General features: G+C 34.0%; 3 protein-coding genes across 3 annotated transcripts; 2 read left to right on the top strand and 1 right to left on the bottom strand.

Annotated features, from left to right (window-relative positions):
• Positions 1–960: 960 nt before the first annotated feature.
• LOC114296227 (protein FAR1-RELATED SEQUENCE 5-like) lies at positions 961–3,992 on the bottom strand. Its single transcript, XM_082869827.1, has 4 exons — positions 3,891–3,992; positions 2,671–2,897; positions 2,319–2,440; positions 961–2,171 (listed from the first exon to the last, which is right to left on the bottom strand). The coding sequence occupies exons 1-4, from the start codon at positions 3,990–3,992 to the stop codon at positions 961–963; spliced, it is 1,662 nt and encodes a 553-aa protein (XP_082725953.1).
• Positions 3,993–5,981: 1,989 nt separating this feature from the next.
• On the top strand, positions 5,982–6,863 carry LOC114296213 (18.1 kDa class I heat shock protein). The gene has a single exon (XM_028240496.2). The coding sequence runs from the start codon at positions 6,186–6,188 to the stop codon at positions 6,663–6,665; it is 480 nt and encodes a 159-aa protein (XP_028096297.2). The 5' UTR covers positions 5,982–6,185; the 3' UTR covers positions 6,666–6,863.
• A 516-nt stretch (positions 6,864–7,379) lies between these two features.
• LOC114296219 (18.1 kDa class I heat shock protein) lies at positions 7,380–11,310 on the top strand. Its single transcript, XM_082876027.1, has 2 exons — positions 7,380–9,547; positions 10,012–11,310. Exon 2 carries the CDS (start codon positions 10,615–10,617, stop codon positions 11,080–11,082), a length of 468 nt encoding a protein of 155 aa, XP_082732153.1. The 5' UTR covers positions 7,380–9,547; positions 10,012–10,614; the 3' UTR covers positions 11,083–11,310.
• The last annotated feature ends 7,561 nt before the right edge of the window (positions 11,311–18,871 follow it).

The following is an 18,871-nucleotide window of genomic DNA, read 5'->3' as shown; positions in this document are numbered from 1 at the left end:
CCAAACTGAGAAATCTGATATGGGATTGGACCCCAAATGAGATTGTTGCTGAGATTCAGAGTCTCCAGAGACCTACTGAGCTCAAAATGTACAGATCGCCGTGATGGAGGGACGACGGCACTGCAGTTGCGCAGATCACCGTGATAGAGAGACGACCGCGCTGTAGCTGCGCAGATCGCCGTGATGGAGGGACGACGGCGCTGGGGAGGAGGGGGGGTCGGGGCCAGCAGTGGTGGTGTCACCGTGTGTCGGTGACTGTGCGAGAGAGAGTTGACAGAGAGACAAGAGATAGTGAGGGAGAGAAAAACGAGAGTTGAGAGAGAGTGAGGGAGAGAAGAACGAGACACACAGAGAGTTGAGAGAGTAAGATAAGAGTCAGAGTGAAAGAGTGAGATGAGAGAGAAATATATAATTATAATACAACTAATAGGTAGTATATAATATATGCGGGGAAGCTTCGGGGAAACTTCGGGGCGGGGCCGGGGCCGAGAAATTAATCCCCGTCCCTGGCCCGAAAATTATCGGGGATGTATTTTTCAATACCAGCCCCGGCCCTACGGGGAATAATTTTCGACGAAAAACCTATTTATCGGGACGGGGCGGTCTGGGTCCCCGTCGGGTTAGGTTAATATTGCCATCCCTGTAGATTGACCTTTGAGAGTACAAAAACCATCACCCTGCAAACAACCAATTTATTTAATTCATCCAAACACACATAACACAAAATTGATAACACATATCACATAACACATAACAATCACACATAACAAAATTAATTACCTACTTAGATTGCATTCTTTTCTTCTTCGCAATAGATTTTTCCATTCTGCCCTTAATCCTCCTTTTTCCCTTACTAGTTGCTTGTCATTTCTTCAGTCCCTTAGCTTGGATTGGACAATCTACTTCATCACTCTGTGGGCATGTGTTAGTTGAGGAATTTCTCAATTCAATGACCTCCACTTAACCACAAGTGTGCACACTTAATTTGTCTTCAACCATTACACTCAATTCTTCACCTTTTACAAGTGACAAATGATAAGTTTCTTCATTTTCAGCAGCTCTACTTGCTATTGCACTAAACATATTCATCAATGACTTATATCGGTCGCTTTGATACAGTTTCACATCAGCCTTGACGTCATACCCACAACTATCCTTCACATATTTAGCCCTTGCTTTTTTAGTCCAACGTTTCAGTATGTATTGTGGAGGAAGGTCTGTTGCATTGAATATATCTCTAAGCACCTTCAGACAATGTTGACACAATATGCCCTTTACTTCAAACTTCTTGCAACTACAACTCAAAGAACCATCTCTATCCATTGTCACATTCTTATTTTTTTTTTCATCTACCACCGTTCTAATTGTGAATATGGTACTCTCACCATCATTAATAGTGTCTACAATGGACGCTTTAATGGACTGCACGTACTCATTTTGGAATTCCTCAAAAATTGTTTTGGTGTAAATCTGTGCCACTTGCTTTAACATCAAAGTTGGAATTGAAACCCTTGGCAATTTTTGGGACAAATTATACTCGGTTTCTAATTTTTTATATCTCTTGTCATAGAGCACCCTCTCAAAATGCATGAAAAATTCCATCAAGTTATGATCACAATTGAGATAATCCTTCAAAAATGCATTGAAGGATTCGCTTAGTTGAGTAGTACTCATTCCAGCTGCCCAAGAATTCATTACATATGGCCATTTCCATTTCTCCTTCACACCAAAAGTTTGCTCCAACCAATGATTGTTGCGTACATCATACCTATCAAGCATTTGTTCCAATTGTATTCTAAATTCTTCTTCATCATCAATTTCATGCATAAATTTAGAAAACACACCCTTCACCCTTACATTTTCAAAAAGAGAACTTACATGCTTCTCCGCATTTTGCATCAAATGCCATGTGAAAAGTTGGTGGTTTGTAGTAGGCATGACAATTGGAATGGCCTTAGCGATCGCAGTATCTTGATCTGTGAAAATAGTTTTCAGAGCTTTGTTTGACATTGCCTCCAAAAAAATCTGAAACAACCATGTAAATGATTCAGCAGTCTCATCATACATCAATACTGGACCGAATATAACTGTTTCTCGATGATGATTAAATCCAACAAAGGTTCCAAAAGGTCTATGCTCGTTATTTAATTTGTAAGTAGTGTCAAAGGTCACTACATCACCAAATTAAGCATAGTCCATTATCATTTGAGCATCGGCCCAAAATATATTACTTATCCGCTCTTCACAGTCTAATTGGACTGCATAATAAAAGGATGGATTTTCCATAGTGTTCTTACGAAAGTATTATAACACACTACCTGCTTCTCCATATTTCAAATCCTTTTGTCTCTTCGATCTCAAGTAATTTTTTTGGTCCAATTTTATGAAGCCAAGTGTTGCTCTTTCACCAGATTCCCTACCAAATAGCTCATAAGCAGACCTAAGAGGAATTCTAGATTCTGAAGCCAATTATACTTCAATTGCTTGGGTGGTAGATATTTTTCTTTGGGATGGCAACATATGAATGCACTCTTGATGCACAAGGTCATGATTATGGTGACAAAATCAATTGCAATATATTTTCCTAAATTTCTATCTAATTTGATACTCAATCGGGCACCACAACCACATCTTACCTCTTGTCTCGGAAATTTTACTAGTGGATCTCACTTGTCAATACCCTGAGTTCCCTCTTTGTAACATACAAAAGTTCGTGAAGTTATTTCCTTAGGTTGTTTGTTCTTGTGTGCATACGACTTCCTAATACTAAAACCAACCTTCCTGCCATAGTTATTGTAAAAGTCATACGCAACTTGTTCAAAGTCAAATGACATGCCCAATTTCGGCTTCCAACCACAACTACCCAACTCATCAACAACATTATTTTCTTCCATTACCTACAATTTAGTACCATACAACTCTAATAAACAGATTCAAAAAAAGAAATCAAATTGAAAACTCCAGTTGAAAAATCAATTAACAGATTCAAAAAAATCTAATAGTACTATACAGATTCAATTTAGCACCATACAACTCTAGTTGAAAAATCTAATAAAAAAAAAATCAACATGAACAGATTCAAAGAAAAAAATCTAATTGAAAACTCTACCATACAGATTTAATTTAGTACCATACAACTTTAGTTGAAAAATCTAATAAAAAACTATCATGAACAGATTCAAAAAAAAAAAATCTATTTGAAAACTCTAGTTGAAGAATCAATTAACATATTCAAAAAAATCTAATAATACCATACAGATTCAATTTAGTACCATACAACTCTAGTTGAAAAATCTAATAAAAAACTATCATGAACAGATTCAAAAAAAAAAAAAAAAAATCTAATTGAAAACTCTAGTTGAAAAATCAATTAACAGATTCAAAAAAATCTAATAGTACCATATAGATTCAATTTAGTACCATACAACTCTAGTTGAAAAATTTAATAAAAAAAAATCAACTCTATCATGAACAGATTCAAAAACTTTAGTTCAAATCACATAAATAGATTCAAAAACTCTAGTTGAAATCAATTAACAAACCTAGATTCATAAACTCTAGTTCAAATCTGCTAACAAGTTCAAACATTAATATGCCTCTATTTATTGCCCTTTATTGCATACTTCAAACTCTACTTCAAACCAGAATGAAAGAACAATATTTTCCCTTTATTGCCTCTGTTTTCTGAACTATATTTTCCCTTTAAATCTGCTAACTATGGTGCATTAATATACATGGTCAGATTCCTAAAATCAACTCTATCATCCTCATAAGCATTATCCTCTCCAGGACCACCCACAACAGCCTCATCGTTTCCTTGCAGATATGACATTAGAAGTAATATATGAAGTAATACAGCTTACTATGTCATGGCCACAATCTCGCCATACCGTCGCGTCGCGTCCCTCTGCTATCCTCTGTCCTTTGCCGTTGTCGTCTCCTCCTTCTGCTATCCTTCGTCCTTCGCGGTCGCTGTCGCGTCCCTTCACCATCTCTCTCAGTTCGTTTCTCTATGCTCCTCTCTCTCTCTCTCTTGTCTCTGTCCTATTGATGTTCTTAGAGCTAAACAGATTGAGAACATATCAGACCAGAGGAAGAAGAAAGTGGAAGAAGCGGGAAAATAATATTTTGGGGAAGAAAAAAAAAAAATTCACTAACCAAAACAACGTCGTTTTGGTAAGGGTGGCAGGAAGGGCGACTGACGATTTGCCCTCATCTCACAATTTACTAAAATTCAATTTACCAAAATGTATTTGAATAGTTTGTTCAGTTTTCGTACAAATTCAGGTGGGTTCAATAATTTCTAATTGCCAATAGTTAGGCCTTGTTTGGCATAAACTAAAAAATTTAAAAAGTCACTATCCTATTTAAGTCACATCATCTTATTTAAGTCACATCACCTCTACATCACATCAATTCAAACCCAACTCATACCCAACCCATATTTTATAAAAAGTCAAAAAGTACATTTATTTAGATCATCGTAAACAACCCCTAATTCAATAGTTAAAGCTGATTAAACCAATTTGGTTTTTGATTAGGATGCTATCTAGTCTATTAAAGGGTTATTTTAAAAAGTTAGTTAAAAGTTAATTTTTTAATTTTTAATTTTTTTTAAAAAAAATGTATAAAAAGTGGAGAGATGATTTGACTCAAAATAAGTTAAAAATTGAAAGATGGCGTTTAACTATAGAGAAATTTGGTCAAAACCTCATCATAATAAAATTTTAATGTATCAAGGTCCAATGAACATCACTATTATCAAAATATTAAATTTTAAAATAATATAATTTTTTATTTAGACGTCGGTTTTTAATAAAATTAATATTTTTATAATTCTCCCATCAAGATCTATTAAATAAGATCTATGTTGACTATGAAATTCTTTTTAAAAAAAATTATTACAATTGAAATTGATGTAAACGGTAACATGTTACTCTATTTGACAGTAGTATGTTACTTTGTCTCACAATAATATGTTATTTTGACAATATTGTTTAAGAAAGAAAAACTCTAACAATATTATCTAAGAAAAAAAAGAAAAAAAAATATTTTACTTTGTCCTTACTTAATTATGTATTTTCTCCTTAAGGAATTTATGAAAAAAAATAAATTAAACTGTTCTTTTCACCAAATAAGGGTTCAATGAAGGGATTTTGACTAAATTTCCTTTAACTATATTCCCAGAAGAGGCCAAAATATATTGTATCACACATTTCTATCTATAGAATGTTATTAGGCGGATACATTTCTTTTTTCTTCTAGATGGATACATAACCAATATGATATATTCGTGGAATCAGAATAAATTAAAAGACGACTTTTAATCATCTTTTTAAAAGAAACCAAAATATATTGAATCAAGCATTTTTATTTACGGAATGCTATTAGGCAAATACATTTCTTTTTTCTTCTAGACAGATACATAACCAATATGATATATTCATTTTTTTTGGTTACATCGAAATGAATATGATTTGGATTTGGTTTTGGACTTAAAAAAATTTAGCAGTATTTTTTTGATAATATAATTTTGGTTTTGGGCTGGGCATCAACAACATTGGGCCTAGTCAAAACTTGAGATCTTACTAAGAGCATCTCCAATGCACTAGGCATATAATACTTGTTAGTTAAAATACCTAGTATGATTCACTTTTTTCAATTCCAATGCACTAGGCATATGATTAGGCATTTTGGCTCAACTCATTTTCACTAGCTACATGTAGCTAGCCTTCAACGCTAGGCAAAAGGTATTCAATCATTAGGATCATTTCCCTCCATCTTTGTTGTTGACGTGGAATTTTATAAAATTAATAGTATTTAGATAAATAGCTAAAATAAAGAGCATGGTTGGAGTAAAAACATAAAACAGTTGATAGGCAAAATAAAATATATACTTTATAGTAATATTCAGATAGGTAAAATGCCTACTACCGTTGGAGATGCTCTAATAGGCTAAAAGCCTTAAACTAGGAGGTTCAAGAAGATTATCGAATCTTGTAGAATTCTCTGTATCCTTCCTGACTCATCTGCCAAGCGTGCTCTCCCTCTCTCTCTCTCTCTCTCTTTCTGTATATGTAACCGCTCTTTGGCTTTCATTGCATCATTGAAAACTGCTCAAAGCTTTGGTATACCTCTCAGATTCATCACTTTCCAGTTTCTCAAACTATAAGAAAATTTAGAAAATGGCGATGATTCCAAGCATCTTCGGCGGCCGTCGAAGCAATGTCTTCGATCCATTCTCTCTCGACATCTGGGATCCCTTTGAGGGCTTTCCCTTCAACAACGCCCTCGCCAACATCCCCAACTCCGCCCGCGAGACCTCCGCCTTTGCCAACACTCGCATTGACTGGAAAGAGACTCCAGAGGCTCACATCTTCAAAGCCGATCTTCCAGGGCTGAAGAAGGAAGAAGTGAAGGTGGAAGTTGAAGAAGGAAGAGTTTTGCAGATCAGCGGAGAGAGGAACAAAGAGCATGAGGAGAAGAACGACAAGTGGCACCGCGTTGAGCGTAGCAGCGGCAAGTTCCTCCGCCGCTTCAGGTTGCCGGAAAATGCGAAGGTCGATCAGGTCAAGGCTGCGATGGAGAACGGTGTTCTGACTGTGACTGTGCCCAAAGAAGAAGTGAAAAAGCCTGAGGTTAAGTCCATTGAGATCTCTGCTTGAATTGCGCTGCTGAGCTTTGGAGTGTTAGTGTTTGAGTGTTTGAATTATATGATAAATAAATGCTCGTTGTTTTGTTTGTAGTAAAGAGGAAGTGTTATGCAATGGCTACTTGAGAGCCTGTTTATGTATGGTGTTGAACCAGTACCTGGTTATTTGCTATGTTTTGTTTGATATAAATTGGAAGAAATATTGTTCTGATGATTTGATTGTTGATCTTGTTTTCCAAATTTCAATTTATGTTTCCGATTGCTCTATTTCATTTCTGTTACATTAAACATGTCCATCTCAACTGCTTTAATGCGAATGGTCATCTTGCTCTAATGTTTCAAATTGACATGAGTTAAACATTGTTTGACTAGTGATTATTGTAGTAATTTTTAATTTTTTTTATAAAAATATTTTAAAAAATAAAGGATGTAATATGATTGGATGTATTGAATTTTCTTTTTAGGATTATTTCATCAGAAAAAAAAAAAAAAATTTCATTCGAAACAATCCCTTAATATGATTTGTAAAATAAGAAGCCTTCCTAGGCTCCTAGCCCATTTCTTCCTGCAATCCTTTCTGGAAAATAATACTTCATCCTTAGTGTCTTTAATTTGTTTAAAAGAAATTCATGTAATTCTGCAAACAGTAGAAATTTGTAAATTTTTTGTATTAAAGAACGAATAGAACTATAAATCTTTTTAGATTTTTTTTTTTTTGAACTGGAAAAAAAAAATGATCTGTGAGATATTATAGCATTTGTGGGTTCTGACTTTGAAGTAATTAGTTGCTAATTAGATTTAATTTAATCCATGGAAGGAACTTATTACTGGGCAAATGGGAAATACACTCCCAGCATAAGAGGTAAAGTCACGATTGAAATACAATATAGTTAATTTTAACTAATTAAGAGAAAAGCTAATGGTGTCCTTAGGAGTCGAGTCATGCCTCCACAATCTTATGAGTCGAGCCATGCTTACTTATGTAAAAGAAAGATACCTTTCCACGTTGTCACAATTAAAGTACAGTGCGGTTAGTTTTAACCAATTAAGGAAAATGCGAGTCTTGTTCAGGTAACAATACATATGATGGATGAACCTTTTAGATATGGGGCAAATTGTATTTAGTGTCCGGAGTATGGGTTTAAATTCTCGGCTGTGTGTGAGTCCGTGACTTACCACTATATGGTTAAGTGGCCTTACTATGTAGCAACTAGCTAAGCAAACTTCTGGGGTTTTGGCTCCTTATAGGGTTTAATTTCAAAGGTTATACCCCTGTGGTCAGCAAAAATTCATAAAAAAGAAGAAGAAGCATAGTTATATACAGAAAAATATCAATATTTATTAATAATCTTCAAAGATTTTGCATTGGTATAATGGGTTGGGATGGGTTGGGGCTAAAATAGTCACAAAAATATAAAATAGGTTTTGTAATCCGATAAAACAAAATATCACATCTAAATGATAATCATTTTATTTTTTCTTTTATCAAAGTCAAAAAGTCCATCTTAAATGAAATTTTTTAACCTTTAGACTAAAATAACTAAAAAATTAAAAAATTAACTCACATCCCAAATGAATCCTTTCATTATTAGCATTTAGCAGGATCAATTTGAAACAGCAGGTTGATTTTTCTGTTCAATTTTAGTCTAAGAGAAGGTGGAAAAAAGGGGAAGAAAATAACTCTGATTTTTTTGTTTTGTTTTTATTTTTGTTTTTGTTTTTTTTCCCCATCATTGGTCTTTTGAGGCCCCGCCTGAATTCATCTCCAATCCAATGAGGCCACCTTGTTTTTCGTATTCAAATTTAACTTCTTATTAATTAACGAATGTATTTTTCTTTTATTCAAATCTAATAGTTAAGACTAATCCCCCAATTTTTTTATATTGTAGAAAAATTCCATTGTGGTTCTTCCGGAATCCTAGATTCTTATCATATTTATCAAAAAGGAGGTTAAATCTCCTTTCCTAAAATTTCTTTATTTCACAATTGATTTCAAATCACCCTAGATAATGTCATGGCAGTACACAACATTCCATCCCCACAATATTATGTTTCTCACCAGACAGATGGCCACGAAATGGCGAAAAATTTATTAAATCCCCCTAGAACATTACCCGGATCAATTATTGCAATTATAGAAGCAAAGGAAAAGGTTTATTTCAAGCAACCCCGCACCATCTATGGCTTCTTCAAGCCCCAAATCCCATAAGTTTTTTTGACTATGATAACTTTAAAGCAAAAGCTAAATAAAAATTAAAGGAAAAATATCCCTCAATATGAAAGAAAGATTTTGAACAAAAATATAAAAAGGCCATTAAAATGAAATATGCTCTAGATGGCAGAATCAAAAACTGTTTCTAATTTCGATGATGAAATCTTGGGGATAATTTCCCAAATTTTCATTCCAAATTGGACACCACGAACATCTCCAACCAATTACCTTACACAGAATCTTGATGATGATCTTAATGAAGATTATTCAGATAATTGTCAAGGAATTGATTTCAATAATTTGTGACCATATGTCTAAAGCCGGCAAAGATTCCTGCAAAAGTAAAGTCTACAAAGATTCTAGCAAAAGTAAAAGTCTGCAAAAGAAATGTCAATAATACTTAGACAATCCATGTGATTCCATTGACAAAGCAGATAGCCTACATGTGAGAAGTCAGAAATCTCATCTCTTCGGACTTCAAACCAATTCAAACCCACAACTTCTCTTCTATTTAAGGAGCAATTCAAGAGCAAGGAGGGCATTCGGGAAAAAATTATTACAAGATATTGTATTTTTCTTTAGTGTTATTGTGAGTATGTGAATTTGAGTCTCCAAGCATAGTGTCTACTACAAGAAGGGCAGTGCATGTTTTGCCCAGTGTGCTTGGAAATGTCTAACCCTTTGTAAGTATTCTATGTATTGTAACTTTTATTATTATTAATATAAGTGTGGCTGTATTACGCTATTTATTTTTGAAATTCAAATTCAAATTCAAATTCAAATTAATGATAGTATACAACATATCTCTGACCTTGAAAACGATTTGCATAGATTAAATTCTTTACTAGAAATTGCATCTGGACAATCTATTATTAATTATAATCAAAGAATTGCCCATGTCAAACTAAGAACAAATTACAATTAATAGATTTCGGAAGTTAATGCAAGGTTTAGTTCTAATATAACTCCGATTGTTCTTGCTTCTATCACAAAGATTGTATAACCTGGGATGAATTCATCTCCTATCCAATGAGGCCACCTTGTTTTTTTATTCAAATTTAATTTATTATTACTTAATGATTGTATTTTTCTTTTATTCAAATCTAATAGTTGAAATTAATTCTTCAGAAATATTTTTATACTGTAGAAAAATCCCATTTGTCAAAGATGAACAATCCTTTCATGAGACCAGCAACCCCCCAATTGGCAGAGAGTAAATAAACATCAATTGGCTGCTGCTGCTGTGGAAGAGAGAAAACACCAAAGATGGACATGCTGATGGCACCCCTCTTTCGGCTGATCCAAAACCCAATTGACAACCTCATTAGATTGTATGGACTGTAGACAAAAGGCCTTCAATGCTCTTATTACAATCGACAACCTCAGAAAAAGAATTGGAACTAGAAAGCTCTATGATTAAGCCCTTTTGGAAGCCTTCCTAATTGCGGTCTTGGACTGGGCTTCAATGACTTTGGGCCCAATGAAACTTAAAAGATACCAAGCACACTTCTAGGGGGATCAAGAAGATCGTAGAACCTCATAGAATTCTCCATATCCTTCCCCTCTTTATATTCTTATCCCCAGGTGACAGTTACTAGAAGACGTCTTGTCTTCCAAGCTTCTTGTATTTATACTCTGCCCTTTCCACTCCATTGCATCATCGAAAAATCGTTCAAATCTTCGATAAACCTCTCAAATTACATCGCACTCCCAATCTCTCATTTTAAACTCTTTAGTGTAGATTCAAAAAATGGCGATGATTCCAAGCATCTTCGGAGTCCGACGAAGCAACATCTTCGATCCATTCTCTCTCGACATCTGGGACCCCTTCAGCAGCGTTCTAGCCGATGCCCCGACCTCCGCAGCACGAGAAACATCTGCAATTGCGAACACTCGTATCGATTGGAAGGAGACTCCAGAGGCTCACATCTTCAAGGTCGATCTTCCTGGGTTGAAGAAGGAAGAAGTGAAGGTGGAAGTTGAAGAAGGTACAGTTTTGCAGATCAGCGGGGAGAGAAGCAGAGAGCATGAGGAGAAGAACGAGAAATGGCACCGCGTCGAGCGGAGCAGCGGCAAGTTCCTCCGCAGGTTCAGGCTGCCAGAGAATGTGAAGATGGATCATGTGAAGGCTAATATGGAGGACGGTGTGCTGACTGTGATGGTGCCTAAGGAAGAAGAGAAGAAGCCTGAGGTTAAGTCTATTGAGATATCTGGTTGAACTGAATTGCTTGCACTGTTAGTTTTGGATTGGAGTGTTTTTAGTGTTTGGGTGTTTGAATTATGATAAATGAATGTTTTGAGTGTTTGTAATGGAGGATATGTTTTGCTATGCAGTATCCTCTAGAGGTACTCGTAGTGGCTGTTTGTGTAGTGTGTTTTAACTTGTGTATATGTTGTTGTCTGAAATAATATTCTAGTAATTTAATAATCTTGTTTTAAATTTCAATTGTACAGTTTTCTTTAGGGTTGGGCATAGGATCATTCGATTCGCCCAAACCGTCTAACCCGATTCGAATTGCGCATGTATGGGCGGTTTTACAAACACATTAAGGTAGGGTGTGGTTTGAATTTTATCTAATTTTCGAGTTGCGAGTGGATTGCGGATTTGACCCGCACTCGTCCAACCTGCCCGCATAAAAACTTTTTTATTTATTTATTTTTTTTAAAAATCTAACCGTTCAAAATTTTATTTTTTTCTCCTTCAAATTTGATCGTTCAAAAAAAAAAAAAAAATCCTAATCAAACTCACTCACTTTATCTTTTCTGAAAGGTGGATTGGATGATTCATAATGAAGTTTGATATCTTAGAAATATTTTTATTTTATTTCATGGGCTTGAATTGAATGAAATTTGGCAACAATTTTTTTTTTTAATTGCATTTTGATTTTGGATGAATGTAAGTTAATGAATTTTTATTTATTTATTTTTTGTATTTGGGTTAGGAATGATGAATGTAAGATTTTTTAATTTGGATTAGGAATGATGAATGTAGGATGAATGTAAGTTAATGATGAATGTAGATTTTGAATGATTTGTTTAGGTTATGAATTGAGATGAATGCAAGTTAATGATGAAGGTAGATTTTGAATGATATGTTTAGGTTATGAATTGATTTTGTTGTATTTTTTATTTTATAAATTTTTTATAAGTTTTAATTTATTAATTGTTAATGTTAGAGCATTTTAAAAAATGAGAGAAAAAAGGTCTAAAAGAAATATTGATAAAAAATGAAAAAAAAAAGGGTCTAAAAAAAAAATTTTGAAAAAAAATTCAATCCGCAAACCGCCCGCAACTGCCTGCGCAACCGTGAACCCTATCCACACAAATCGCATTGCGGGCGGTTGCGGGTTGACTTTTTCTCAAACCACATACATGCGGATGGGTCCAAACCGAACCACAAATCGTCCCAAACCGAACCACAGACACCCTTAATTCTCTTACCTCATCATGTTTAACGACGGACTAACTAGCCCAGGTCAACTTAATTATTTTGATCAAGATTCCAGATGATGACTAAAAATGTGTAAATGTGCAAGTGATTGAAAAAAAATTTCACATATAGGTAGGGAGGTAGATCAGTTCATAATTTAGACTATGGAGAGCCTGTTTGGATCGGCTATTGAATTATTAGGTGATGATTTGAATAGTTTTATTGGGCATTTGTTTATTTTATTAAATAAAAAATTAATTTTATTTACTAATAATAATTTATTTAATTTTTTATAAGATAAATTATTTATTTTTATAAATAAATAAATAAGATAAATTGATTGTGTTATAATTATTGAATCTCAAATCGATTTGCATGAAAAAAATATAAATGATTCAAATTTCTATAGTAAATTCGTAACTAATTCAAATTTTCACGGTGAATTCTGGACTTAGCATAATAGCGTCTTCCAATTTTGATAGTGAACTCATGACCTAGCATAATAACATCTCTAATTTTGAGTCTAATTTTGAAATTACGAATTAAATTTGAAATTATATAATTATAAATTGAATTTGAAATCATGAATCGGAGAAATCCTGCTCCTAGAGTAGCTATGTTATGTACCTACAGACAAAAATAGCGATTCCTTTTTTTCTCATTTAAAGCATCACTTGGAAGTGGAGATATTGAAAAACACGCAATAGGCTCGACTAACAGGGTCAGTTTTATCCCATTTTTATAAATTAATAATTCATTTGACTTTGAAGTGTTTTGAGAAGTTGATAAAAAATTAATTTTTTGATATTTTAATTTTTTTAGTGATTTTTTTAGGCAAAAAATTAGTGTTTTTTGGACTAAAAAAATTGACTTTTTTAACTTAAAAAAATTAAAAAATTGATTTTTTTAATTTATTGCCAAAATGAATGTTAATAATGTGGGCTATCACCGCCTAAGAGTCAGTGGGTCAGGGCAGAGTAACAAAGGCATAAGACATGAAATGGATAAAAACTCAAGTGATTTTTAACAAAAAAAAATTTATATGAAGTTATTAATAGCAATGATATGACAGTATATTTGAAAAATTGTAAATTATTTTAAATAAAAAATTTTATTTAAAATAAATAGATACTAAATTTGTAATTTTTTATTTATTTATATATTATTACTCAAAAAATATTTATAAAAACATGAATTGTAATTTTTTTGGCAGAAAAAATACAGCAAAGTTGCACTTCAATAAAAAGTTTCATTTTTTTATAAATATTTTTTGAACTTTTTACTTATTAATATTTTTCGCTTTACTAACTTCAGCATTAGAGGATGTTCGGCTGGCATGACATGGATATCCATCGAAGACTTGCCAATTTGGATCGATTTTCGTAATTGGTCTTTCCTGCCTAATCAATGGGCCTGAATTTCATCCCATAGCCCTTGTATTCACATAATATATTGTCGTAATTGGGACCATTGGTCTTTCCTGCCTAATCAATGGGCCTGAATTTCATTTCCTAGCAGATGGATTCACATAATATACCAGGAGAAGATTTTATGAGAAGTTATTTGATAGTCTAGAGGTATGGTCACGTGGTATCTTAAGTGAGGTGTGATTGGTAGAGCGGGGTACGGAATACGATTTTGTGATAGGTAATTGAGTAACATGAGGGGGTATGAGGGGGTATAGTGGTTTGTGATTGGTTAGAGATATAACCACGTGGTGCTATTAGACCAATTAATATATTTTTCACAAAAAGAGACTTATAATATATATGTTCTCAATCATAAAATTATATATAATTTTTATTTATTTAAATAGATATGAGATTTATAAAAAGATAAAATTTAATTTTGTCATCAATTTCTATTCAAATGTATATTTTCTATAATTATATGATAAAAGAAGCAAGCAATGAGGCATACCAACCTTGGCATTGGATCGCAAGAGAAATGCCTTTGTCTATATGTGAGAATTTGTCAAATGACGAACAATACTTTCGTTGGGAGAGATGTTGATGTTCCAAGAAAAAAAAAAAAAAAAAAATGAATAATATTTATTAAGAGTGATGTTATTTTGGCCAAGTTTGGCATCTTCAAAAAAAAGTTAAAAAGTTAAAAAATCACTATCCTATTTAAGTCACATCATCTTTTTTAAGTCACATCACCTCTCTACTACATCACTTCAAATTCAACCCATATTTTATAAAAAGTCAAAAAGTACACTTATTTAGAACATCCCAAACAACCCCTACTCAATAATTAGATTTTTTTTTTTTAAAGTGTGATAGAATATTTAAGGTAATTGTTTATATATATTTTTAATTATTAATAATTATTTTATTTACACATTATTAAATAAAAAAAGTGAATTTAAAAAATAAAGGAAAAATTATTTATAAGTCCTACTAGGGAGACTTATTTAATATAAAGTCCTGTGTAATTTCTTATAGAGTTTCAAATCCTATTTAGATTAGAAAGTGTTCCACAAGATCCTATAAATTGTGATTAAATGGTATTAGTGTACTATTATACCCTTTATATATGTTTCCATACTATAAGTTATTCACCCTATTAAGGTTTGGAGACTTTTAGGAAAGTTTATTGTGTAGGCTTCGTCTGTTGTCGTGAATTGCGCCATGATCGCGGAGGTTGGTGGATTTTGAAAATGTTACTGGTTTGGATGGTTTTGTTGTTTGGTCTTGCCGATTTGGACTCAAAGTGTTTGAGGGAAGGTGATAAAGTTGTTTGCTTCTTTAATTGGTGAGTATTGCTGTGTGTTTGCCGTTTGTTTTGTTTTTAATGTCATCTTATATGATATGGATTTCACAATCTGGTATAGCCATCCATTGGCACACTTTCATTAGTCTCCATTGAAGTTATATTTAGGTTGTAATGGTAATAACGTATCTACAATATAGTTATGTCTTCTGTGTGTTACGTTCGATTGTATTTGTCTTTCAACTTGTCTGGTAACGTTATTGAATTCATTGTTTACATGCGTGTCACATTACGTTTCGCAAAAGTACATTACGTTTCGTAAAAGTACATTACGTTCGGTTATTAAGGTTTATTTTAATGTGAAAATGTTGCTGGGTTGTGCAAAATGGTACAACCATACATTGGCACACTTCTTCATCCGTGGATGCAGATGACTTGATTTGCTGCTCGTACATCAGCATTTCCGCGTATGCATCAATTACCTATGTGCACAAATAAAACATTTATAACTTTACTTCCCTCGTATACATTTACGTAAATTGCGTACGTATGTTCAGAAGCTTCAGATGTTTCAAGAATAATTAGGGATACCATACTTACATTGCCTTGTAACGTCAGCCTCTTAACGATTGCCCGTATGTCATTGAAACACACATAATTGGAACCATTCTGCTCAGTCCAGACTTGCACACTAACAATTAAACAAGACAATGTTGAACACTAAATTCATGTACAAATGCAAAACGGTAATAGAAAGTTTGGAAACCTACCTATCCCTGCCTTTCTCGTACGCTTCTTTAAGCTTGTCTTTCTTTTGTGTTGATAACAACTTCCAAATCGGCAAATGATTAGTCAAGTCAAATCGAGAAAATGTCCTCTTCGGCTCTGCAAGGTCATCAACCTCTATAATCTCATCGTGCATTATTTGCTTATCGGTACACTCACACGCCACATGCCCAATGTCGTGGGTTGGGGTCACATGAGTATCTACCCCTCGTAACTTTGCATTCTCATTCATGTCAGATCAAGACGACATCGACAATGGCATAATGTCAAGTATGTTTGTCTCACAATGGTACATGTTCGGATGATTTTGCTTCATATCATGTACAGTAGCAGCTGCTTGGGTGTATTCATGCACTGCGTACTCCTTCAACTGATCCACAAGCTTTGCGTTTTTGTCGTTAAGCTCATCCACTAACTGCTTCATCCGTTCTATCTCACAATGCTTCTGGTTATTGGTCAGTGTGTATTCATGTGCTAACTTCATACATTTTTCTTTGTTTGATGCCCTCATTGTTGACAGTTATGTCTCTAAAGCAAATATGACATCAGATTTACATCACAGTTCTATCTCGAGCACACCAATTTGAACCAATGCTTTCTAGTATTCTTCAGAGGTAGATGCACACTGACCACAATGACTATTACTATCAGCACCACCTTTGTTCACATCTATTTCATGTTGTACATTTTCTTTTACGTTGTGCAGTTCATGGACACGAATACCATCAATTGAATCCAAAATGCTACCATCTACAATTGTCCCACTAGTTGAGCCCATGTTCCCACCAACCCCACCACGATACGAACATTCAACATTTGCTCCAATTTCCTTAACGTTATTCGCTTTCATGATGGTCCGTTCAAAATGACTCATGTACAGCTCTCCTTCCACAACCTGTCAAAAAAAAAAAAAAAATCACAAATAGAAATTGCCATATCTCATATTTACGTTAACAGTACGCAAATTAATACTTCAACATCATGCGGCTGATCGATGTCCACTGCTCTTATCTTTGTGACCAACTTGCTAATATTCCATTTCATAAACCTCGGAAATCCATCTCTTCGATCAGGTTTGATCAAGTTGGTGTGCTTGCATATCCAAAACTGTGTAACCATTGGTAAAAAAAAAATTAAGTTGTCAAATTTATTCGAAACAAATACACGTACCAAAGCTATCAAACAAAATCATAATTATAATGGGGGGGGGGAATACAGAGCACTTACAAGAAGAGCAGTTACACATCCAGTAACTTTCTCAGGCTTAGTAGAATCTCTTAATTGACTCCATCAATGTTGTGTATATTGCTCTCGCCTAATCATATGCTTTCATGTTCTCTAGATCCTCAACAACCCGGACAAACCCCCATCCCACGGTCTCGCCCGAAGTGGCAAAGAATAACTTTCCACACAAGTACAAACACAGTAACTTTGCAACATCCTGGTCGTTCTGACTAGTGTTCCTGATTAATGCATCCATTAACAGTTCCTTAATGGTCTTCAAGTTTATGCGTTCTATGTTGGGACACCTTCATTGGATGAAGTCAGTCGGAAGTCTTGGCCCATGTGACACATCTAAACTCTTCTTGCCACCATGGATTCCAAATATTAGTTGCATATCGATGCACGCCAACTCAACATGTTTACCACCAATCATGAAAACGGACTTCTCTAGAACAAATATGTTTGAATGATCCTCATTACAATGTCATCGCATTTTTGGAATTTATGTTGATTTAGCTCAGTTTTTTGCATTGCATCAAATAGAAGCTAGAACGGTGTTTTTTGAAGATGATGCAAGTGCTCATTTTTCAGATTTGACGCTGCTATAAGCTTCACAATTCCAGTGATGTTAGAACGGTAACAGAATCTAGATGGTTTGGTCAATGGTTGTTGAGGTTCATATTTGACCTTCTTTCCTTCTCGAACATTGCTTTGCCCTACTGCATTCACATTTTGTGATGGAGTTAGACACCATCGTCTTTTACTAAATGTACTCCCTTCACGGATGTTTACTTTCGCCTTGGACCCCTTTTGTGGTGTAGCCTTAATTGTACCTCCTGATAAATATGCCATAAACATTTCACATTTTGTAAACAAACAAGTGGCCAGTAATAACTAATGTGAATATGGAAATTAGTAGCAATATGTGACAAGATGAGCTAATATGTTCCTCGTGAATATTAACATATAATATGATAAGATGTGGTTGTACATGTATTCAATTCACACCCATTCACATACCCACACCATACATTAACATTCTAATTGAATGACAATACAACATTTCAAGACCAAAACATTCACTAATGCCTGAAGATATGTTTTTACTTCATTTGATAAACGTCAAAATTAATTACAACATTTTCACGTGTCATTATGCTTCACTTGTGTTAGATTAACATGAATGACGCTTCACTTGTGTTAGATTAACATGTCTTTTTTGAGTAGACACAATTTAATTCACATCATTCTTTAGTATGAATGTACTTATAAATTATGAAAACATAATCCAAATGACATAATACCATTGTGATTCAAAACACCACAACACTGTTGGTTTATTACAAAAATTAAAAAATGACCAACATGTGTTTATGGGGGTTAACGTCTTCAGCCCAAAACACAACATATAGCATAATGTGGTGCATGCCATTTTATCAACTAATGTGACAATAAAAGCCATAATGTGAAGTGAGACAATTTCTGTATAACACACCCTGAACACGAATGTGACAACATTTAATGGACATGTGCAACTTTGTGAATGTGCCGTTGTGTGAGACAATGCGACATATTCAAATTCAAACATGAATCAAATCTACGCAAACAAACCACAACCCGTACGCGTATTATTCGTCCCGCATAACACAAATTAATGTTGATATGGAAATTACTCCACCAAATATTTAATAAATTAACACATAACTATAGACACGTTTACAAATATCACAATACAGTATGCAACGTGAACGTCAATAATGGGAGACATGCCAATTCATTTAATAATGTTAAAGTATAAACAAGATTGAGCTACGTGAATATTGATGTACAACACACTACAAACACGGACACG

The sequence above is a fragment of the Camellia sinensis genome, chromosome 1, assembly GCF_055761805.1.
Source record: "Camellia sinensis isolate YWXY chromosome 1, ASM5576180v1, whole genome shotgun sequence".
NCBI classification, from domain to species: Eukaryota; Viridiplantae; Streptophyta; class Magnoliopsida; order Ericales; family Theaceae; genus Camellia; species Camellia sinensis.
This window is presented reverse-complemented; position numbering and strand designations above follow the sequence as displayed.

What these genes read in the sequence shown, in the direction of transcription:
- LOC114296227 (XM_082869827.1), bottom strand. Translation starts at nt 3,992, where the DNA reads ATGGTGAAGGGACGCGACAGCGACCGCGAAGGACGAAGGATAGCAGAA. An exon ending in CAGAGGGACGCGACGCGACG is followed by an intron (nt 2,898 to 3,890) that starts GTATGGCGAGAT and finishes ACTAAATTGTAG; the next exon opens with GTAATGGAAGAAAATAATGT. An exon ending in GGAACTCAGGGTATTGACAA is followed by an intron (nt 2,441 to 2,670) that starts GTGAGATCCACT and finishes AATTCCTCTTAG; the next exon opens with GTCTGCTTATGAGCTATTTG.
- LOC114296213 (XM_028240496.2), top strand. Translation starts at nt 6,186, where the DNA reads ATGGCGATGATTCCAAGCATCTTCGGCGGCCGTCGAAGCAATGTCTTC.
- LOC114296219 (XM_082876027.1), top strand. Translation starts at nt 10,615, where the DNA reads ATGGCGATGATTCCAAGCATCTTCGGAGTCCGACGAAGCAACATCTTC.